The 25229-nt window shown below is 37.8% G+C and overlaps 1 protein-coding gene across 5 annotated transcripts in view; it reads left to right on the top strand.

Annotated features, from left to right (window-relative positions):
* NAV3 (neuron navigator 3) overlaps window positions 1-25229 on the top strand; it is a 1719037-nt gene that overhangs the window by 1361622 nt on the left and 332186 nt on the right. For 4 of the 5 annotated variants that reach the window (XM_044088077.1, XM_044088074.1, XM_044088073.1 and 1 more), the window contains one exon: window positions 18839-18880. The exons of the other annotated variant lie outside the window; for it this stretch is intronic. In XM_044088077.1, coding sequence (XP_043944012.1) covers window positions 18839-18880 — 42 coding nt within the window. The remainder of the gene's footprint in view (window positions 1-18838; window positions 18881-25229) is intronic. 5 annotated transcript variants of the gene reach the window in all.

Genomic DNA, 25229 nt, shown 5'->3' with positions numbered 1-25229 from the left:
CAATTCCTAAGCATTGTCTGTAAGCAAACACAAGTCCAATTGAAGAAAATTAGCATTATATTAAAAAAAAAACATGTCCCAATCAGGGAGATACTCTGCTGTTTCCTGTTAGTGTAGTTAGTAATAAAATGAACACTTTATAGATTGATGCACCCAGAGGAAACTCTGCTGAGAATAACATCACTCTGTGGTGATTCTTTCTGTAGCACATAAGAAATAAGAATTTAATAGCACACCTACCTCAATGGTATGGAATTGTAACCTGTTATTTCAGCATCTCTAAAAATAAAGCTTAACACTCCTTCAGTCCAGTATGGTTGAAAAGCATAAAAGTGATGACTTAAAATATGACCTTAAAGCAATCTGTAATAACACAAATTACATATATTAAATGTAGAACTGACCTTAGAGTAAACTGCAGTAATGCAGACCAGAAAAAAAAAAGAAAACCTTCAAATATTATTCGGGTCTTAATCTTTTATACTTTTTAGCATCACTTTTTGTATTTCTATATTTTTTTATCCTTCTTAATTAACAAACTGATCCATATAAGACAGCCAGCACAAATCATTTCTGACTTTTAGATAGACATAATCACACATGCAGCATTCTTCTCAGGTGTGTGCATGCATGCATATGTATAAAAATATGCTGTCACTGAACTATATGACTGGCATTCAGCAACTGTAGGGACAAATGGTCAGAGTGACCCAAACTGGCATTTTTTGTTGACCAATATCCCCTGCACTGTACAAGGAATGATGTAATATATGCTGTATACTAGGAGACAGGATGAGATACAGTTTCTTCATTTTTTTTGTCTTTGTTGATTTTTAAAGAATAAGTTATGTATACCATAGAGAGACTTGTATATACACATAAATACATAAATAAATAATCTTCAGTGGTACAACTCGGTCTTCCTTCATTCCATATATCTATCCTTCCTCTGTCTCATCATTGCACATCAGTATTGCTGATTTTCTTTACGTTTTCTTCCTATCCAACATGCATCTTTTTGATCTCTCCCTCTCCCTGTCCATATTTATATCTTCATCTCTTTTCCCATTTTCCCTTTTCTAGTTCTGCTAACTGCCACCCCCCCCTTTGTAGTTTTCATCCCTCCCTTCCTGCCCCAAGTGATAGAATTTCATCTGCTAATTCCACTCACTGGCCCCAGTTCTAAAAGACTCAATGTCAGTGTATGTGACATACTCCAATGCCTTTTTTTATAGATATGCCTTACACCAGAGTGAGTCATTTACTCCAAGAGCAAGGCTTTTAGGATCTGGCCTAGTGACCTGTTTTTCTCTTCCTTTTTCTCTTTTGAACATAGTTTAGTTCACCACTGTCTATCTCTTATGAAAAATTGTGAGTTTTTACTCCTTTCATGCCCTCTTTCCACCGTTACACAATGCTTTTTTTTTTTTTTTACCTGGCATACCATTATCACAATCTGCTTTCCTAGTAGGTGTGGTTTCCCTTGTGCTATAGCTAATATGCATAATTCCTGTACATTTTGAAGTTTACCACCTCCATACACATCTCTTCTTCCCTGGCTACCTTTTTCCAGATCCCCTGAATGTTGTGCATTTCAAAACTGCTATGTCCATTCCCTTTACCACATCTCTAGTATGCTGAAGTTTCCTTACTCTGTTTTCTATAGCCTCCAACAGTACAACATTCCTAATTCCTGGTCTCACACTGACCTGAATGATTTTAGTGTTTTGTACATATTTCACTGCTTCCTGTGATGCCCTGTCCCTCCCCAGAGTTCCATGAATTCTACCACCTGTTTTACAGTCCAAGTAATACGTTTAAGTCAATATAATGCTTTCACCCATCTTCTGAACCTCTCTTATGACTATACGTCTTTGAGTTACATGTGCTGAAAGGTCTGTACTTTGATTTCAAATGTTTTTCAAATGTCACTCAGTCTTTCACACAGTTGTCCCTTCCACTGTCTGTAAACTGTCATGAATTGCCTGAACCTACCACCAGTTATCCAGTGGCTGTCTCCTATGACAAGCCTTAGCAGTCCAGTTTTGTTAAGTAACAGAGTGTATTTCTCCAGTTTGGCAGCTAGTATTTTTGTCAGTATTTTGGCATTTGTAGTTATTAATGAGATTGGATGATGTGTACTTGATTTTATTACCTCTTCCTGTAAAAACCCTGGTAAACCTCTCCTCCCTTTTATTTAATGTATGCATGCCACACACACACACACACACACACACACACACACACACACACACACAAATATGGGTTTATATGACTTCACTTAGTTTTCAGAAACTCGAATTATTAAAATAAAAATCTTTGTTTTTGCACATGGAAGCTCCCCTGCACCCCCATGTGGACAGCAAGCTCCTCATACCACCTGAAAATTATATATACCAACTCTGAGATCACACCACAGTGGAGAAAATGATTAATTCCCCTTTGAAGCAGTTCTATGAAGATAGCAGTACAGTGGAGATCGGGGAATTTACCCTTTTTACCACTGTAGTGCGATCTCGGAGTTGGTATAGATAATTTTCAGGAGGGTTGCAAGGGGCTTGCCCCCCCCTGCAAAAACATAGCTTTATTTTTTTTATTTTGAGTTTCCAAAAACTCAATGATATGGTCTCGACCATATGACTTTTGAGTTTCCAAAAAATTAGTCATATAAACATATAAAGTCCACATTGTTACATCAAAGTAACAAAACTTTGAACTACATATGGTTGAGAGCATATGATTGAAGTCCTGTAACTTCGAAAACACAAAGCTCTATATTTTTGAAAGAGGCCAAGCCCCCTGTAGCCCCCATGTGCACTGCACCGCACCACACTCCCTGCTAGTTATATATACCAACTCTGAGATCACACTACAGTGGGAAAAGGAGGAGTTTCCTGAAAACTCATTTGACTGAATCACAACTGAAAGAAAATATTGTACCCAGCTAGTATACCTTAAAAACCTTTTTTACTCTATACTCCCTTACTTATATATACTAACCCAATGATCGCACAACCATGGGGAAAAGAAAAGTCACTACACACACACACACACACACACACACACACACACACACACACACACACACACACACACACACACACACACACACACACACACACACACACACACACACACGCGCGCACACACACACACATACGCACACACACAAACACACACACACACACACAGAATGTATCAGTGCTGGTGTAGAAATGTAAACATCTACAGGGGCACAACATAATCGTGGTCGTTGTCAAGCTACATATAATTTTGTAGGTTCACTTCACTAATAACTCCTACAATGACAAATGACACCATCACATACAGTCTATACACTTTTATAATTTTCTATCACCTGTGATGTAATCAACGAGTTTTCAGCCAATTGTGTTTGGCCATTTGTGATTCAGTCAAATGAGCATTCAGTCAAATTACATTGTCGCCCCCCCACCACCACACACACACACACACACACACACACACACACACCTGTATAAATCTGTGTATATATGAAAATGGTTACTTGGATCAAAACTCCTGAATGAAAACATCTTTTGTTGACAAAGCAGATGATCAAGAGGTGTGCAGGATTGTCAGTCTCCAGGGTTGAGGAATATGCCCCTTCCCCAGAGACTGAGCAAACTCAGTGTTCGTATATATAAATAGTAGGGTGTGTGAGGGGTGCAGAGGTGGCTTGCCCCCTAGAAAAATAGGATTTGCCTTTCTTTATCTTTTCATTTGCACGTGGACAGTATTTTGCTCACACATGTATAGTGGAATGTCAGTGTTTGCTTTGTCAACCTTTTGTAGTCAACATTACTAAAGCTGACGTTCGAGTGTTTTTGCACACAGATATACATATATATAACACACACACACACACACACACATATATATATGTATGTATATATATATATATATATATATATATATATATATATATATATATGGGTCCCCTACAGAAGAACGACAGCTGAGAAGACCAAAACCCACATAACCGAAACCATGTGGTCGACAATCAGAATGCCAATAATGGGGAAACGGTATGCCTCCGTAGTGTGGAATGGAAAGATTTCCATTCCTGCACTGTAGTGCGATCTCAGAGTTGGTATATTAAAGTTACGGGGGGTGCGGGGGGGCTGAGCCCCCCTGCTAGCACAAAAAAGGAAATTGTATTTATTTTACTTTTTATGTGCAGTAATTACATTGTCGGTGTTTCGATTGTCAACCATGTGGTGTCGGCTGTGTGGGTGTCTGTGTTTTGCGCTGTCGTTCTTGTGTAGGTGATCCATAGATATAGATATATATATATATATATATATATATATATATATATATATATATATATATTCACTTTAGAACATTGAAAGTCCATAACATTGAAATTCAAAACGGTGAGACCAAAATCTTGAAAATTCAAAACACTGAAAACTCAGAACTTTGAATCCCATAACATTGAAAAAACACAGGAAACCAACATGTAATATATGCCAGCACAACTACATACAGAAACAAATAAAAAAAAAACATATTACTCTTCTCCAAATATAAGCAGGGGGGCAAACCCCCCTGTTTCCCCCATGTGGGGAGCTGCGCACCCCACACCCCCTGATACTTAAATATATCAATGCCAAGATAGCACTACACAGAACAAAATGGCAAGCATACCATTCTGCACTTCATGACTGCCTGTTTAAATTGTAAAAAAACTATCCTCAACCTTCTCTTAGAAACACTACGTCACTGTGAAAACATTAACAAAACGATATATCTCTTCGATACTTACCGGAGTTTCATAGGTAACCTCAGTCATGTTCCTTTCTTACTAACTAACACATCTTAGTGTAGTGTAGTGTAGTGCGATCTCAGAGTTGATATATTTAAGTAGCAGGGGCTGTCTCTTAACCAGGTGCTGTATAAATCTTGGTGATAACCTGCTACGTTTGTCTTATCTACCCTTCCCTTGTTGTTATTTCACCCTGTTTTGTCCCAAACGTTCTTGTAGTTTGTTTCTTTCTCTTAACCTTTATTTTCCTCTCCAGGCATTTAGCCATCCTATTTCCATTCATCAACAATAACTCTTTCCTTCTCAACATTTTTTCAGTTGGTACCTAAACAGTGACTCCGTTATCCTTCCCTCTCCACGCTCTTGTCTCTTCTTCTCTGGATCTAGTATAACTCTTTCTTCTTTTTCCTCTTCCTTTCTCCTTTTGATTGCTGCTTTTACTCAGCCCCGCTATTCCCATCTTGCTTTGTCTCTCTCTAGAAAATATTTGTAGTTAATATTTCCTATTCTTTCTTTGTTTTCTCTTGGCTTTTTCATTCGTCTCTTTGCTGTCATCTCATTTCAGTCCGTTTTCCTCCATTCTCTTATATTCAGCCATAGTGCTATGTTTACGGTATCATCTTATATGCTCCCTTCCTTGATATGGACCATTCTTGCTCAGTTCTGTGTGCCTCACCCACACTGTTCATTTATAACTCCCAACCTTTGTATGTGTACTGCCTGTTTTCCTCTTGAGTAACCTTGCATTTGTCAATCCACCCTGCCTCTAATTATTTCACCCGTGATCTCCTTTGGACTCTGTTTATTAATTTCCTTTTTTTCTTAACTTTTGTCTGTCTTGTGATCTACATGGTGTTGAAGCCCCCACCCTCCCCCCCCCTTTATTTCCTCATCCAGTTTTTGTCCACTTGCTTCTATTCTTTAAAAAAATTCTGGAAGAGCCTTTCACCATCATAGTAGGATGCATGGATGTTAACCTAGCCTCCATAGTTTATCCTGTATTCTGCCCTGCCATATTAAAGATTGTCATTCTTTGTTCTTGTTAATCTGCAGCTGAGCTACACATAATCATTCCTAAATAGAATTGTTAGTGTCCTCTTTCCTTTGCACTAATTCCAGATATGTTCTTGAGGCTTGTGCTAGTTCTTTTTTCTCTTGATGCGTTTGCTGTATTAATCCTATTTCTCTTCACCTATTAGTTTCCTAATTATCCTTTTCCTTTTGACTGTGTTTGATATCTCCTATGTTTCATGCGACTACCATTTACCCTCCTCCTGTTCTCCTTTACAATAATCTATTATCTTCCTCCCTTTTTATTTCTCATTCTGCCTACATCTCTTCCTGTGCCGGATGAGTGTCTTTCTTTCTTCCCCAGCTTTCATCCTTGGGTCATTGATGGGTTTATACTCATTTTGCTCCTGAATATCAAATTAGCCTTATGCTGTGGTTCTGCTAATCTTCTACCATTAGCAGCTCTCTGTATCTTTTTTTTTGGTGGGACACCCCATCCTTCTCCAATCTGTTTTGCTTTAGCTTCCTTTCATTTTTACTAGTAGTCCTCCATCTTTTTGGGTACCTATTAGATGATCAAAGATGCATTCTATCGAATGCGTCTTGATCGAACTTAAAACAACAAAAAAGCAAAATAGCGAAGTGGCTTTTAAGTGAATTCTTTCCCAGGGAAAGAATTTGCTTGGCCACTTCCATTACTTTGCTGTTTTCGGCACTGTAGTGTGATCTCGGAGTTGGTATATTTAAGTATGGGGGGGTGTGGGGGCCCCAGCCCCACACATCGAGGGGCGTGGGGGTGAAGCCCCCCACTTTATATACTCTTTCAATTTTTTTCTTTTTTTTTTTTTATTCTGAGCTTTCGTGATTGTAAGCTTTCGCTTACATGGGGTCGATTATTCATCGTTCGCTTTTTTAAGCATTCGATGAGATAATATAGACCCATCTTTTCTTCTTCTTTCCCTTTACCCTTACCTTTGTTGCCTTTTCTCTGCTCATCTGAATTTTCTTTTGTGATTCCATGCCTTCTAAGCCCCCTCCCACACTTTGCCACAGTTTGGTTTGCAGACCTCTTCCTTCATCATCTTCCATTTTATCTACTCTTGTCTTCCCATTCCACAGGTTTAAGAGGTTGAACTTCTTCATCCTTATCCACCCCATTTCCTTTGTAATACCCTCCTCATCCATCCGTGCCTTTCTATCCACTCCTTTCTTTACCCATGAGACACCAATTCATTTTTTTCATCTGCTCACACTTCTATGTATCCCATCTTTTCTGTTTTTGTTTAATATCCATTTTTGTCACCGTACTTTTTTTCTCACTCTGCTATTTGCTTATAGTTATTTTTTTTTTTACAATTATGTCTTCTCCTTCTCTCTCTCTCTGTTTTCATTCAGCCATGCATTCTGTATGTCACTCCTGTCAGTCCTTCTCTGGGTAGCTGTCTTGCCCTTGCACAACTTTATTTTCTTTTAAAATAGATTTCTCCTACATTTGCCTGATATGTCAGTATTCTTCCTCAAGTATATTGTGATACATTCTCTCCATTCTTGTTTCAGCAGATTGTCTCATAGTTTTACCTATTCTCATTCCTCAAAGTCATTCAGTTGGGCTAATCTAAGCCTACATTATTCTATAAGCCTCTCACTCTCTCTCTCTCTCTCTTTTTCTTTGCCTTAGCTCAAGTGTTACCTTCCGAGCCAAATTCTAATTGGGCCGTTGCTTTGTGTCCTTTTGCTATCTTCTCTTCATCATGTTGGAGGATGATTTCTTAGGTGTCTGTACCTGATTTACTGTTTGCCTTCTCTGCTCTTCTCAGCCCATCTTTTGAATGGGTATTGGGCACCTCTACCCTCTGTGGGCTCCTCCCGTCTCCTCTGGGATACTTCCATTCTTGAGCCTTAGCCCTTGTGGATATCCTTATGCTGTATCCTTTTCAGTAAGAGGCCAGAAGAGCTGGAAATACCAAGTCTTCTTGGATTCTCCTCATTTTCAAGATGTCTTTCACAGCATTAATTACCTTTCTCTTTATACACTTAGACTGGTTAAAAAGTCTGGGAGTATGGGAGTAATATCAGCAGTTATTCCTACAAGTAAGGCAGTATTTCTTCCTTTGCTTATGTCAAATGTCCACTGCTTTGTCATATAGTTATAGCACTTCCTCAGTACATTTCTTGGACACACCAAGGAGAAGTACCCAACAGCAATGTTAGGGCTCCTTGGGCGTGTTCATGATGATTGACAATGTGACTGTATTTTGAATGACAGCCACCTTCATGTATCTAAGCACAGCAAATGAATTAAAACTGAAAAATCATCCCAAACTGTATGATCAGTTGCTGTACATATCATGACCACTAGTAATTTCTTCATCCAAGATGTAATTGCTCTCATCTCATTTTAGTCCCCTTTCTCCTGTCTCTTTTATCCAGCCATAAGGTTATATGCTAGACATTCTCTTCTTTGGCATATACTTTTCAGATGTGAAAACCAATGTCAAAGACCTCTATCTAACCAAGTTCACACATGATTGCATATTGAGAGCAGTAATTGAATCCCCCCCCCCCCCCACCCTCAAGATAAGAACATCCTTCAGGGAGCTCTAACACAGACAAACACTTGGTGCCAAAGCCATGGCTTAAAAAACTTTTGGAAAGTTGGCCACAATGGGTATTTATGGCAGTAAAACTCCCCAAAAAGTTAAGTCACTAGTCAGGGATCTGGGAACTCATGTAGATAGTAACCTAGCCTTCGACTAACACATGTCCAACGTAGTAAGAAAATCCTTCTGTGTTGCTCAGCTTATTAGCAAGGGCATGCCATCCAGGTCCAGAGAGGTTATCATACCACTGTACTCAGCCCTCATCAGACCCATTACAGAGTATAATGTCCCATTTGGTATGTACCTTCCCAGACACATGCAACAACTGGAATATCCACAAAGGTTCATTACAAAAGGAATACAGGGATTAAGCACAATGTCCTACACTGATCACCTCATAGCCCTGTCTTTTTTATTCGGTATTATACAGACTTCTGAGGAGTGATCTTTACCTGGCATAAAAGGCATCCCTGGATGCTGTTTTGATGAATCTTTTGCACATCCACAAAACAAACAGCATCAGAACTACTAGATTAAAAGACCTAAATTTTGCTTGCCACATAAATAGGACATGTTGGAGTTCTTCTTGAGTTTTCCAAGGCAAGCACATTTGCAATAATTTTATTCGCTAACATTTATTCTAGACAGATTACAGGACCCTAGTTTTACTGAGACTTCAGTTACTATTCCTTCTCTTCTTTGCAGACAGCTTATACCTCATTCAGTAGATACATCTGTTTCTACATTCCATGTTTCCTATTTGCTATGACCAATGCATTCACAAAGTTCTTAATTTTTTTTGGTTTCCTAATAAGTCTATATTGGCTTTAAACCATCACATTATTGGTCAGACATTGACTGGTCTTGGTCTTCCAGATTTAGAATTATATTCTTTATCCTCAATTGTTAAAACAATAATTTCTTGGTTAAATAACCATTATAATGGCAAATGGAAAGATGTCCAGGGAGGTATTTGGTGTATATCCAATAATTTAACAAAATGATATACTAAAACAGCTACTAATACATTTCGTTGGTTAGTAAAAGACTATTTTATAGAAAACAAAAACAAACCAGTTAACTCTTATTATATTAATGCAGTAATAACCTCCTTTAGAAATTTCATTTTCAGGAATCCTGAATATAAAGCATGGATTTTCTATGTATTTCCAATTGCTTGTACTTAAAATAGTATTAATACATTTAATTTAACAACGATGTCTACATTTAAAGATGAAAACCTGTTATATTAGTATCCATTACAAGACATTGGGAAGTTACAAAATGTTGACCATATCATTAATAAGTTTGAGTTAAGTAAAGGTATGTGGTTAGAAATTAAAAATTGTAGACAGTTAGTTGAACATAAACTTAATCTAATGCAACCAATAGAAATTCTTCCCCACATTTATTGATTTACTCTAATGCAACCAATAGAAATTCTTCCCCACATTTATTGATTTACTCTAATGCAACCAATAAAAATTCTTCCCCACATTTATTGATTTACTCATTCTTCTAATGTACCAGAATATAATTGGAAAGGGCTTTCTATCTAAAATATATAAGGTACTTAAGAAATCAACAGTATGTCACAGAGAAAGCTATTATTTTAGACTTGTTAATAATAACTTTCCAAGTGTAGATGATAAAAAAACTAATGCTCCAATCTTCAAAATAGACTACTTCATCAACGAGGTGGAGGAAATTCTCTTGGAAGGTCTTACATAGGACCTTTATCACACCACATAGAGTTGCACTGATGTATAATAAAGACATAGGATGTTGGAGATATAAACTAAATGTTAAAGCTGACTGGCAACATATGTATTACGATTCTATAAAACATAAAATATATTGCGATAATATGAATTTTCTCTTACAGTCAGTTTTTAATGATACATTTATGCTTAACAATTCTCTTATTTTATTTAACAAATCTATTTCCACTTGTGTCATGAAAATAAAAAAAAAACATCTTTTATGGAGTATCTTAACATTAGCAAGAAAAGTCACCACCAAGAACTGGAAGAATCAGACTACTCCTAATATGAAGGAATTTGTACACTTAGCAACTGAAGTTGTCATCTTGAACTTATCACGATCAGGACAAGAACATTTAGAATCACTTCTTCATATAATATATGGTTGAAATTCAAAGAACTGCTGGATAAACAGACTTTAATAATCAACTAATAGCTACTCTTATCACATTTCTTTTTCTGGTTACAAAACTCTGTTTTATAGCAGACACCATTACAAATAGTTATTTAAGTTGTCATTTGTTATTGTTCTTTAGATATGTATATTTATTTTATAATATTTATTTTATACATTAATGTTTTGTTAAATTTTTCAGTAAAAACAATTGTGAAAAAAAGAGTTGTTTTAAGCTAGTGTAGGGACAGAATTTTTGCACTGTCTGCTGTTGTCATCTAGCTTTCTAATCCAGGAATACCTGTAACTTCATTCTTAGAAATATAACTTTGCCAACCAAGGTTGGCAGTTGTTATTTCACTGTTTTCCATAAATTAGGACTAATGTAACTGGTGAATAAAGAGGAATGGTGAGATACTTTTCTAGATTTTGGTTTGACTGAAGTGATCTAACACCAGCACTCACAATATGATGAACTGAATATTTTACAGCATGACGTTTTCAGAAGAAGTTGAATGGTTAAATGAATCCATTGGTGGATTAGATTTAATTTCTCAGTTGGTGAATTACTCATCCTGTGTACATTTTTAAAATATAGAATGGCACTTGGTCAAGTCAGTAAAGCAGAGAAGTGCTATTCAGGAATACAGAACGTAATTGCATTGCCAAATTTAAATTTTGGTGACTTCAGAAAAGTGATATGACACTGTGGAGTATCACATTCTGTGACAGCCTTTACAGTTCAAAACCTGTTGCATTTGTGATGAATGTGTGTTAGCCACTCACTAAGACAGCTTTGTCTTTCAAACATGTGAGTTGTTTTCTGTAAGACCTGGTGATTGTTTACGGTTTATATGCCAGTGGAAAGTAGGACACTTTGACAAACCCATTGTTTCAAATAGGGCACTGACTGCCCTTGCCTTCTAGTTGTGGCACATAAAAGGTAGTAATAGGAGAGGTTTGGTAATTCATCCCAGACAAAATATGGTCATCAAAAACATTCTGTGCTGTTTATCAACTCAGACTGACGTATATGATATTTGTTGTATTCTGCTTCAAACTCTGGTTTCATACCCACTTTGTTTTTTGCTGTTTATTCTCATTTAGTTAAAAAAATCGTTTTTCCCATAAATTGCAGCAGTTGCTACAGTTTCTATCCCACATGGAGCTACACAGCTCATTTTCTATGTAATTTTTTTCAAACTGCAGCAAACTGCTTGCTGTAATGTAGCAAGCAGTCGCTACAGTTTAGACCACACACAGAATCGCAAATGCAATATCATTTTTAAAGCCAATATTGCACTAAAGAGTGATTGGGAATTGGGATGATAGATTGGATGGCCAATTGCACCCCCTAATACTTTGTGCCTGGGACAGTGCATAGGTTCTAAGGTTTATACTAAGCTTACAACCACCAGTGTCTTTATATGCCTAACCATGCAACTCAACCCAATTTTGCTCCACAGTTTCTTGGATGCCTTTATGGTGGGATATGTTAGTAAAAAGGTAGCTAAGGGCTATGTAGATGGGTATATTAGTTGAGGATTAATTTACTTATTGTCAACCTTTGTCCTTCAGAAACATGGGGTCCAGACCAGGGATGAATTTGTGATTTCCCATCCACTGATCAAGGTTTCTTTTGAATAATGTCAGAGATTAACTCTGCTTGTTCCACAGTGCGGGGATCCTTTGAGGAAACATATTAGTCCCTCCAGACATTTCTGTTTATGTTGCATGCAAAGTTCATTGTCTTGTGGATGTACAACAGATCCATCAGAAATGGATCTGTGAATGTCTTGGATGCTAGGCATTAATCACCTCTTAGTGCCCTATAGGAGATTGAGTACAGAGATAGGACCTTAAGGCAAGATTTGTAGGACAGGTAATTCATACCCTAGATTCACTGGGTGAGGAATCTTTGAGGGCAATCCAACTTTTGCAAGTACCTGATTAGGTTCATGTCAGAGGGGGCATTGTACCCAATGATGTGTCTGATAGGGTCCGAGTAGACTGGTGCTATTACTTCCTTGGATCTGGATTCCATACCCTTGCTTATGAGTTGTGTGACATAGAATGATTTTCTTACTATTTTGGCTACATGTTGGTCAAATACCAGATTATTGTCTACATATGTTCCCAGATCCCAAACAATCGAGTCAGCTCTTAGGGGGGGGTCTTATAGATGAAGTAATTAGTTTGGGTGAATGAATTTCCAAAGGACACTATAATGCATTTCTTTGCACGGAGTTTCAGTCTGTGGCTTTCACACCAGTCATTTGTTTGGGTAAGACCCTTTTTTGGGATATTGGTGTCATGGGGGAAATCTATGATAGCTCCCAATTTACAGTCATTTATGAACTTGGTGAGCCAGAGGCCTTTGACATTAGCTTTGATTTCCAAGCAGTAGATGCCAAAAGGAGCTCTGAGGTACTCAGCTAGTGACCATTCTCTTGGTTGAGGTGGTCTCACCGATCCTGACTTCTAGGGTCCTATTTGTGGGCCAGTGGACAATCCAGTGAGTTATGCCTAGTTCTAAGAGTTTGTCAATAATACCTGAGTGGGGTATTGTATTGAATGGCTTGGCCAGGTCATGAAAAGTGATATGCACTGTCTACCAGGTTTAGAAGGCAGGACCTTCCCTTAACAAAGCCAAACTGGGATGGGTCCAGGGTATGTAGGTTGTCAATGTCCATGTTGACCATTTCCATGATTATTCATACCATAGCTTTGAATATTAGATGTGTCAGACTGATGAGTTTGCATTTTCCGGTGTCAGGTGATGGTCCACTCTTATTAAAAAGGATGACCGCTGTGAGCCTCCATTCACCTGGCATGTAACCTGTTTTGAGGCTGTAGTTGAAAAATGCCTCAACTGGTCCAACTAGGTCATGTTTTAGGCTGTTTATGAAGCAACCGGGGATATTGTTGGGACCCACTAAGGAGTGTTTTTGGCCTTAGAGAGTGCCTGCAAAGCCGCTGCCTGTTGATAGTCGGGGAGATATGATAGAAGGGATTTTACAGGAGCTAGTGGGGGTGTTTGGGTGAAGCTAGAGCTAAATAATTTATCAGCCAATAGATTTTCTAGGTTACCATGGTTAGTGAAGGTTATGCCATTTGCCACTAGTTCTGCACACTGCTGAGTATTACCTTTAAGGTTCCTGACATAGCTAAAGAAGACCTTGTGATTATCCTTAACCTAGGAGGCCTGACCTCATAAATGACTTTGTTGAACTTTATTAGACCTCTCAGTTTCTTGTTTAGTTGAATCAGAGAGCTCTTGTCTATGAGAATTGCTTTTTCTGATTTTAGCCATGACTTTTTTCTTTCGTTATATTGCCAGTTAAGGTAAGAATTCCAATAGTGTGGTTTGTTTTTGGTGTTAGATCTGGGCTTACTTCTGGTACAGCAGCCTCGGTGCAGCAATTTACATGTTTGTACAGGGGTTCTGTAAATAATTCCGCATAGTTAGCTGTGTTCTTGGGGTTTGCTGGAGCTATGAATTTTGACAAAGTGTCACTTAATAGGATGTAGTTTGCTTTAATATAGTTCCTAACTGTTAATTTTAGTTGGCTTTTCTGGGTTGATTATTATTTTGGGGGAGACAACTTTGTGGTCCAACTACACCAATGAGGATGTGACACATGGTGGGGGTGATGCAATGCTCTGCCATGTTGGTGAGTACTAGGTCTAATATGTTTAATCCTCTGGTTGAAGAGTGTACTATTTGGTCCAGGGTGTTTGTTTAATAAAGTTCAAGAAATGTCATGCCTGTGAGTTAGAGGCAGTGTACATTTCCCAGTCCATAGAGGGGTAGTTAGTCTCCCATGAGTAGGGTATTTGACTGGATGGTGAGTGCCTGGAGTAGGTGTAGGTAAAAGTTGTGAGCTTTGTGGGACATAGAAGCAGGTTAGGACATTTAAAGAAACTTTTCTATGGAGACTTGGACATGGATGAACTCCAGGGCATCATCCTGTTTAACCAGTCCAGAGTTGTATTTGCTGTTAACGTTCATCAAGGCACCTCAGCCATTAGCCCCTGCCTGTGCTGCTGTTGGTCTAAATGTATGGAAGGCACTGTAGTCTTCCACTGCCAGAGTACTTTCTGCGGCTTTAAACCCTGCTCGATAACAGACCAGATGTCTACATTCTCCAGAGTGAGGATAACTTGTAAGGTGTGTTATTTCTTATTTAGGCTCCAAGCATTGAGCAGTAAAACCTTAAGGTTGATTTGAGGTTTTTTTTTTTTTAATGCTGCATCGGCAGTTTTGTCATTTTTGACGTTGCCTAAAAAAAAAAGATCTAAGGGGATGGATAAAATTTTAGCCAATATCTGAAAGCCCAGGATAGACAGGTGCAGACCATCCTTGGCAAACCAAAGTGGTTTGTTAACCATGTTCTTCTATAGATATTGGATTCACCTTGAGTAACACCAGAAACTTACCCAATTATTAAAATCAATCATTTTCTGTTCATACTGTGGCATCATCCTTGGTGAAGGCAGAATGCTGCTCAGTGCAAAGCATTCGTCTGTCTGTGACACACATTTAGAGAAATCCATAATGTTTCTTTTCATATATTCCAGTGAGGTACACCTCAGGTCATTTACACCCACATGGACTATGACAGACTCATATTGATACCTGTGATGCAGTTGTGTGTGTGTGTGTGTGTGTGTGTGTGTGTGTGTGTGTGTGTGTGTGCACGTGCGTGCATGCATGTTTGTGTGTGCGTGCATTCGTGTGTGTGTGTGTGTGTGTGTGTGTGTGTGTGTGTGTGTGTGTGTGTGTGTGTGTGTGTGTGTGTGTGCGCCATTGTTTTCTCTTTGTCCAGCCTGGTGAGAGGAGTATCTTGTGTCATACAATAGAATCCTCTATGACAAGACTACTAGTTTCACCCAGCCCTAGCTACGCTATTGGAAAAATAGGAGGTAAAACCGGTCTTTATCATACTCAGACAGACATTACAAGTACTCCCTCCAATGTCTGTGAAGAAGGATAAGATTACAAAAATGTGAGAGACACTAAAATAAATTTAGTGTCAGTGTGAATACAGATGATGAAAGTAAGCACTAATCCTGAATACAGTCCTTCTCAGTGTATGGAAGGAAGTTCTGGAGGAGATGGTTGTTCATTTAGTTTCAAGTCCCTGGTAACACATAGTGCATTGTGGAAAAAAGAATGCTTAGCCAAAAACAAAGTTATATGTTAACCTGCCTCTGTAATTTACCATTAGATTAAAATTTATTTATTTATTTATATTTATTGGCATTTGTTAATCGGGTTGGTCCAGCTGGGCTTGTGGCCCATTTTCAGTGGAGACCCGAAGAGAAAAGCTCAAAAAAAAAAAACACAAACAGTTTACAGAGAATAGGTTTATAGGCTGGTACTAGGCTATCAGCCCTAGGGCCTATACAAGCCTAACCATAACAATTCCCTGGATATTTCTTCCCACAATATTTACTTCCCTGGACCCCTGTCTCGCAGGGTGACTGACGTGATCCCCGGGGTGAATTTCCTATCTCCCATCCAATCGTCAAGGTTCCTTTTGAAGAGGGCCAAGAAGGCGCTCTGCTTGACATGTATGGGCAGTCTATTCCAGAGTATGAGGAGTCTCTGGGTCAGGAACCTATCCCTCCAGCATGTTTTGTTCATTGTAATGACAAGGTGTAGATCCCTGGAGCATGTGGCTTTGAGGGATTGGGATTTCTTTAAGTGGAGCATGTCCAACACCTCAGGGTTTGACATGGCCTTGTATGTTAAGCAGAGATCACCTCTGAGTAGACGATATGCCACAGAGTATAGCTGGAGTTTTTTTAGGGTATCTGCTTTAGGCCTGTGATTCTTTTAGTGAGGTATTTCTGCAGCCTTTCCAGCTGTTGCAGATGTCTTGTGAGGTACATACCAAACGGGGAGTTGTACTCTATAATGGGATGTGATGAGAGATGAGAACAGTGGGACAATGACCTCCTTTTTTCTGAATGAAAAGCCCTTAGTGATGAGGTGTGCCACATAGAAGGATTTCCTGACTGTTGTGGTGATGTGGTTATCGAAGGTGAGACCACTGTCCACCTGTGTCCCTAAGTCTCTCATCACACTTTTGGTGTTTAGTGTACTACCACCTATGTGGTAATTCATGGGTACATGTTTTTTCCCAAAGGGGATAACTATACATTTCTTGGCATTACGCTTGAGCCCATGGCTCTGGCACAAAGCATCTGTTTCTGTAAGACCTTTTTTAGAATATCCACATCATTTGGGGATTCAATAATGGCTCCCAGTTTGCAGTCATCTGCAAACATTGTTAGCCAGAGTCCCTTAGTGTTGACCTGTACTTCAGAGAAGTAGATGCCAAACAAGAGCGGTCCCAGAACTGAACCCTGAGGTACTCCACTTGTCTGGAGCTGGATTTGGAGTTGGCTACTTGGGTTTATGCCCAGCTTAGTAAGTTTATCTATGATTCCAGAGTGGGGATGGTGGAAAAAAAAGGCCTTGGTGAGGTCCGGATAGGCTGTGTGGACCGCCTTACCCTTGTCCACAGCTCTGGAGACTGATTTGAAGAGGTCAATCATCAAACATTTGAGTCAAAAATATGGTCAAAATCAGTTATACAAGAACATTACAGAGACAAAGCAGAAAAACAAACACATGATATATACATATCAATATTTTTACAGACTAAAAAATATATTTACATATTTACAAAAAGAGTTAAGTACAACAGTATTGATTGTAGAGTTTAATAAGTATCAACAATAGTGGAGTACTTAGCTGTATGTGGAGGGACTGAAAAGTTATATAGTACGGTTATGGGGAGCTTAAGTAGGGGGTTGACAAGGACACATTTTGGAGTTGAGTAGATGAAGTTTGAGTTTTTTCTTTGAAGTGGGATGAGTGAATGATGGAACAAATGTCTCTTGGGAGTTTGTTCCAGGCTTGGGTGATGGAGTGTTTATATAGGAGTTTGCCAGCTATTTAAAATAAAGATTAATAATGACTCATTATTTTGCAGTTAGGCTGTACTATGCAGAGCATAAACATAGGAACCATTTTTGAATTTCTGCCAATGGCAGTCTTAAATGTGGGTGGTGTAACAGGGTTTGACCCCTGCAGAAACATGTTTAGATGTGTGTGGTTGAGTGAGTAATGTTCTTGATTATTTGTGACTGAGCAGTTAGTTTTCAAACAATTGTGTCTCAGTCATTTATAGTGAATGAAATAAAAGCAAAAACATAACATTTTGCAATATTTTAATAAAATACTTGGCTGCAGATCATGGTGAAATCATTTCAGAAATAAGAAATGTTAATTCCATTGGCTGTTCATGCAGTACATCTATCTCTAGGATTTTCATCCATGTTACAACAATATAAAGCTGGAAGCATTTCAGATATGAAAAGTAGGAATAAAGTCTGGCCCAAACAAAGTAATATAGGGTTTTATTTGTATGCATTTCAGAGAAGGAGGCAGAAGAGAACAAGATGAGGGAGAAAGAGAAATAGGAAAATTTAATAAAATATAACCTTCATGGATATAAAAAGGATTCATAAAGGTTCATAGGTAGGTACTAGGCTATTGGTCCTAGGGCCTATATAAGCCTAGCCAAATGGTACTCTGGCTTTTGCCACCCAAGAAAATTATTTAGGTGCCACATTTATATATAGGTACCACATTTCTGGAAAAGAAATATGATTATGAATGGGGTATCATGATATAAAGCTGGGAATAATCATAAGTAGAAAAAAATAAGGAAGTACGTCTTTAATGAAAGGATGATACATACTCAGAATAGGGCATCAGAAACCCAGATGGGGAAAAAAATCCCAGTAAAGGTGTTTTTAAGTGCATGAAGTATGCCTTATCAATAAGAAGAGAGAGAAAATTACCTGAGAGAAGCAGAAACAGGGACATTTGCAATAGAAGGACACATAGGCAGTCTGTTCTAATAGTCTCTAGGCACCATCCAGTTTGGTTCATATTTTCTCCATGTTCCATATAATGTGAGTATCTTTCCTAGGGTTTGTTACCATACTGAGAAATTTGATAGTCCTATGTCTGTCAGATCACAGCATTAACAAGAATTACTGCTAATACCTTTCATATATTATTGTTAACTAAACACATAATAAATTGTCATGTCCTGACTTGATACTGTTAAAATAACCACTGTATAACACTGTTAACACACTGTAGATTGTTGTGTCATGATTAATATTTTAAAATAACAAGTGTTGTAGAGTGTATTTATGTATTCCATATGATTAAGAAATGTTTTTGTTTTAACAGCATGCAGCTTGACAGAAACACACTACCCAAAAAAGGGCTAAGGTATATGTTTTTTCCTAACTTTTGTTTCCCGATTGAGTGAGTGTTACTTTTATTTTTCATCATTGTTTTGATTACAAATGTGAAAGGGCGTTAATTGTTATTATTTCCCAGTATATTCTCAAGGTAATAATTAATACAGAGTGGTACAACAAATGATACAGATGACATAGCATATCTTAAGTTGTTTTGTTCTTTTTTTCTGTTTTTTTTTTTTTATTAGATACGTATGACTGGCCCTTTCCACTGTCATCTCATTTTATTTTCCTTTTCAGTTTACATTAGAACCTAGAATCAATACACCGGTGTTGCTGCTGTACACAGTACATAGAAGAGAAAACAATTAGGGCATCAGATTATATGATGGTAACTTAATCAACCAGCGACTACATTAATAATAGCTTTGTGGTAAAATAAAAAAAAACAATTTTGGTGCACTTCAGGGTGATTTAAAATAATCTTAGAATAAAAAAAGCAAATTGGTATGAAACCTCCATGTCCATAGTACATGAAACTAATAATTGGCAGGACGCAAGGTGTGTTTCCTGCAGGTTGTGAGCTAGGTATGATAACTAAGCACAGGAACCAGGTAAAACTAACATCTTTCTTAGTAGAAACTGAGCCATTATTTACATATGGTGGCAGGTAAAGATATGTTCCAAGACTGTAAACCCCAGTAAGAACAACTTACAGGGGGATATATGACTCCTTCAGTCTCTTACTTGCTAGATTAAAGAAAATGATCCATCAGACTAGAATCTTCAGACAGATACAAGCCATGCCAAAATTGGACAAAATGCCACAAGTAGAAATTTTGTTATATAGAGGTATGGGAAAGTCTTCTCAGATGGCACCATTTCAGGCAGTATTCTTATCAGTTATGTTACTTGTATTGATTATAGCAAATGTATTGTCCATTTCTGAATTTCAGCAAAAACATTCTGTAATGAATAATCTCTCTTACACATATTGTATCCATCAAATGTATAATTGTTTTTTTAATAGTTTTTAAGAGTCATTACTTGCAGTACTAGAACTAAATTGACTGTCAAAATGAGTGCTTACAGGCTCTGTACCAAGTCTATTTTTTACTAATATTCATAAAACACATAAAATATGGTTATCCACATTTTGCTGACAAAAAATGAAATTTTTGTCTGTAATCCATTATACATTTTTATCCTTTGAAACTATGATGATTAATGTTTTTTAAGGTGTCTAAGTAACAATCTACATTTTAGGACCTCTAAATGAATATATTTGAGGTGTGGAATACAGACTGATATTAGAATGGAAGGAAGAGGGCCTTAGTATATAAGAAATTGCAATCAAAGATTGAAAACTTAACATTTGGGAGAAGATGTTATCTGAATTTAATTTGCCTCATGCCATCAAAAAAAGATGGTCAACCTTGGAGGTTTTATGACCTCTGTGAAGCTTGTAATATGAAGGGGTGAGGAGGCTTTTCACACTCCTTTACCCAGGGTCCACTTTCTGTCATGTTCATTTTGGGGGAAAACTACATAAGCAGACTTTGTTTATCAAAACTATATATATATATATATATATATATATATATATATATATATATATGGGTCTACCTGATAACACCGACATGCCAAAACACAGACAACGAAATAACCGACACAAATAAACCGACAAAAAGAAAGTTCAAAAACACAAAACTTCACATGCCCGATAAACCAAAATCCCGACAATCAACAAAACAAATACCTTTCCCAAAAAACACACACACAACACAAGCACACCAAAAACCTTACAAACCTACACTAAACCTTACATACACAACTATCTTTGCACTAGCCTTAACCCAAACCCTAACCCTAAGGTCCCTCACTATCGCACACTTACCTTACCCACACCCTAACCCTAACTCACTTAATCCACCCCTAGCCCTTAACTCTGTCACTATCGCACACTTACCTTACCCACACCCTAACTCTAACTCACTTAATATGCCCCTAACCCTCAAGTCTGTCACTATCGCACACTTACCTTACCTGCACCCTAACCCTAACTCACTTAACCCGCCCCTAAACCTAAAGTCCATCACTATCGCACACTTACCTTACCCACACCCTGACCCTAACGTCCGTCCCTATCGCACACTTACCTTAACTTGTCGGTGTTCTCAGCATCGGGATTCTCAACTGTTGGTCTTCTCCATTGTCGATCTTCCGGTGTCGGTGTTCTCATCGTCGGCATTGTGCACTTTCAGCGTTTTCAGGTAGACCTATATATGTACATATATATATATATATATATATATATATATATATATATATATATATATATATATATATATATATATACAGATATACACACACATGAATTATATAACTTTGTCCAACACGTTGGACAGGCCTTTTACATGTAATACTTTACTTTCTTTTACTCCTTAAAACAACTTAAATTCTTAGAAATATTTCACAAATTGTATGCATTAAAAGTTTCCATTTTTTCTATGATCAACATTTTTAGTATTTCTCTTTGTAGCAGGTCTCAGAAAAATATTGAGGATTAGGACTTGACATTTAATGGTCTTTCCTTTCTGACTTCCTTGTTTTTACTGGTATTTATTTCAAGTTCTGGAACTTTTCAGTTTTTTCCCCCCAAAAAATGCAAAAACCATTATTCTTGTATAGCAGTTAGCCCTGCAGAATAATTAAAGCAAAGTAACTGAGCTGTAAACAAAGTAAACTTTTATGATGTCTGAGGTTTCTCATTCTTCACCACCATTAACCACTAAATGGACATTCGGCCAATGTTTGTGGTCTAGTTTAATGAACTATACCTTTCTGGTAGATTGCTGTGGATGTCCTAACCAGCACTACTATGAGGCTAGCCATCACTCACACCTTGGATTATGGCTGCATATTAGTACTCCTCCCTGTCAATGTCTGTATGTACTATGAAAGCACTTGCAGCTACCTTTCTGCATCACTCTTCTGGACTGCACATATGATCCTCATATATTAACATCCACCCATTTTCTTGTTGTCCTCAACACACATGCACACACATACTCGTATCGATGAAGCATGAGATTTTTTCCTACCTTTCCACAAAATAATGATGTAATGGTGGATTCATGATTATCCATCAAAGAATTATTCTTCAGGCAAATGCATGAATGTGATTCACTGAAAAACACTTTCAGCTAACACAATTTCAAGCTTTTATTTGCAAACACCAACTCCATGGTCACACAAGAGAGGAGAAAGTGAAACTCCTCCCATTCATTGAAAGTGGTGATTTACTGTTCTCACTTCCTTTCATCAATCCTTCAACAAACCTTCACATTCCCTCAATAACTTGGGGGGGATTAAAACTATCGAAGGATGTTGCAACAAGTCACATGCACTGACAATGGATGTAGGGAAGTAAGTCCAGCTGTGCTCCAGAGTTCTCCATTATGCCACCCATACACACACACACACACACACACACACACACACACACACACACACACACACACACACACACACTGTACTGAACAACCATGAGGCAATGGGCACTTCTCTGCAAAGCAGTACTGCATGGTTAATATGGAACAAAGCAGCTGCTGTTTGGACAGTACATCACTGCCAATAACTGAAACCCATTACTCTCTGCCACCCAATGTCCATCATCTTCCTAACTCATGTCAGATGACTGTGCTCCATGGTTGCCCATTACACTGTAGCCAACAGTCACACATATGCATACACACATACATATACATACACATACTAGTAGCATACCTCTGAACTGTTCAATTTTCACAGACTGTCTAGACTTTTAACTCATATTTTGGTGTGCTCCTCATAAAATTTGTGGTTTTCTAGCAAAGCATTGAGGTCAAAAGTCACTATATAATGACAGATATTTGAGTTTCAGACTTCAGAAAAAATGCATGCTAATGCAAAACCTGTTATTCTAACAACTTTTAAAGTTTATAAGTGCAGTATTTAAAATCTGTCCCTTTTTTGGGCCTTTGTTCCTTATTATTTTTGGCTTTGATCAGATTTTTAATAGGTATGACTAACAGACTTATACACACACACACACACACACACACACACACACACACACACATCTTTATCACAACACAGACCTTCTACAATGCTTTTAGCTTCTTCTGAGACACTGCCACCATCACATGCATACACAATATATAGACATGCACAAGCTATACTCGATAATCATACATCCTTGTCCACTATTCAATCGCACAACAATGCCACACTTAATGGAAACCCTGCATTTGACCTGTGTCTTACCAAGAGCCACCTAGCTGTTTCAGAAAACCAAGTGCACTGACACTTGTGTCACCTACAGCAGCAAGCTGGTGTTACTGTGAGTATGCTCAACAGTTCTTAATTTCTCCATTCACCCCCATACCCATGGGGTACCATCTGAACCACAAAGACCCACATTCAGATTCCACATCGCACATTCAGCTTCTGCACCATCCATATTCAGACATACTCATTTTGTGTGACACGCACAGTCATTCACAAAATAGTCACAAACCACTTGGACAGTATATCAAGGACAACACAGTAAGCAGACAGGTAATATCAACATTCTATCCACAGGTTACAGAACATCAGCAATCACACCAAATATCAGTTTGGCATATCATTCCGGAAAGAATATACACATATAGGAACACAAACAAAGCACACTGGATTAGAGTCTTATCAAAAACATAGCAATTACCACAGCAGTAAAAGACTGGAATTTTTACTTTTTATCTGCTCTTCAGCAAAGTGAAGATGTAAGTCAGACTCAGCATTAATAAAAGGATCATTTAGTCTAAAGTGAATGACTGACTGATCTCAAGGTATGTAGATGAGCCACTATTCAGATGTTTACATAACTATAAAAGATATTTTAAGTTTCTTTGAAGATGGTCTGCTATAGAAAGCCATTCTGTCATTTTCCCAAACCATACTCCCCTGTTCATGATTTAAGTATATTCATGCAATCAGCAAAAAAGGATAAGGTCTCAGAAGATCACAGGATGAACATAAACACTGTCCTCTTTAGGTATATCTAGCTAATACTTAATGATATTTCCAGGAAGTTATTTTATTTACTTACTTACATACATACTTCATTAAATTTGTTAACAGTGTTAATGAGCTGGTCCTAGTACTGGGGAATGAAAGAATATTATTGCAGTAATTTGGTATTAAGACAATCACAATGCTTTAGAAAGTTAGTATAGTTACACTTCCAGTAACTTCCAGGATTGGTTTCTTGTAAGACTAAAACTTTTACATCAAAGTGAAGCACATAACAGATCCTTTGACATTTTCAGCACTGAACATTTCAGAAAGGCACTGCAAGTATTACATAGATTTCTTGAAGGTCCACACCTGTTAACAGTCATCATAATATACAGATTTAGCAAGTCAGTCAACAATGTTCCATGTATTTTAAAAGAATACATGAAGTCCAGATTTAGTGAATTACTCGGGTGAAGCTGTTTGTGGAGTCAGTAAATCAACAACTGCAGTTTTGGGTAATAATTCATATTGCCTTGCATGACATGAGCTACTACACAAAAAATGTATGAATGAGAGGCAGCAAAATGAAAAAAAAGGATGAAGACTCATAGGCAGCAAAACATTTGTTAGTTAGACTTCTAGTATGGCACCAGTGTGAATAGTAGTAAATTATCATGAGTATATAAAACCAATAAGATGAAGAGATTACGGATGCACTGAACAACCACGAGGATGAGCTTACCCAGTGCCAGCATGACAGTTAAAGTAAAAGACTGGATGAATACAAAGCGTTACAGATGGGATTTTACAGATGGGATTATGACTAAAATTGAATTAAAAGATTACTTCAGGAGAGACAACTTAATATCTTCTACCATATCAGAGAAACTAGAAAACGGTGACTATAAGTCCTTCATGCTCAATGCTCTTAAGTACATGAACAGATATCCTGCCATTGGAGATTCACATAGAATAAGCACAAAGGATCTTTGTGACCTGTGCATTGCTAAGACGTTTGCCTTCTTCTGTCTTAGTGAAACTTCTAATTTATTATCAAAAGGAGCAGATTTTGTCCAAACTTTCGAGTAAAAGCATAGCACTGAGGATAGGGAATGACTCCTTCTGTGTGGATAACAGCTACTCAGCTATTACCAGGCTGAGAAATGAATACATTTTTATACATAAACTGTGTAAACAGCAGTGCATCAGATTTAAGTTACTTTAGCCAGTATCGGGGCCAAAATGTACTTGGCACCTGATCAGGCACTAAAGGATTTGTGAAAGGTACCTGCTGGAGGGACTGAGGGAGCCAGTCAAGGACAATACAGACTTAG

The sequence above is a fragment of the Protopterus annectens genome, chromosome 11.part0, assembly GCF_019279795.1.
Source record: "Protopterus annectens isolate FY-2018-M chromosome 11.part0, PAN1.0, whole genome shotgun sequence".
In the NCBI taxonomy this organism is placed as follows: domain Eukaryota; kingdom Metazoa; phylum Chordata; order Ceratodontiformes; family Protopteridae; genus Protopterus; species Protopterus annectens.
This window is presented reverse-complemented; position numbering and strand designations above follow the sequence as displayed.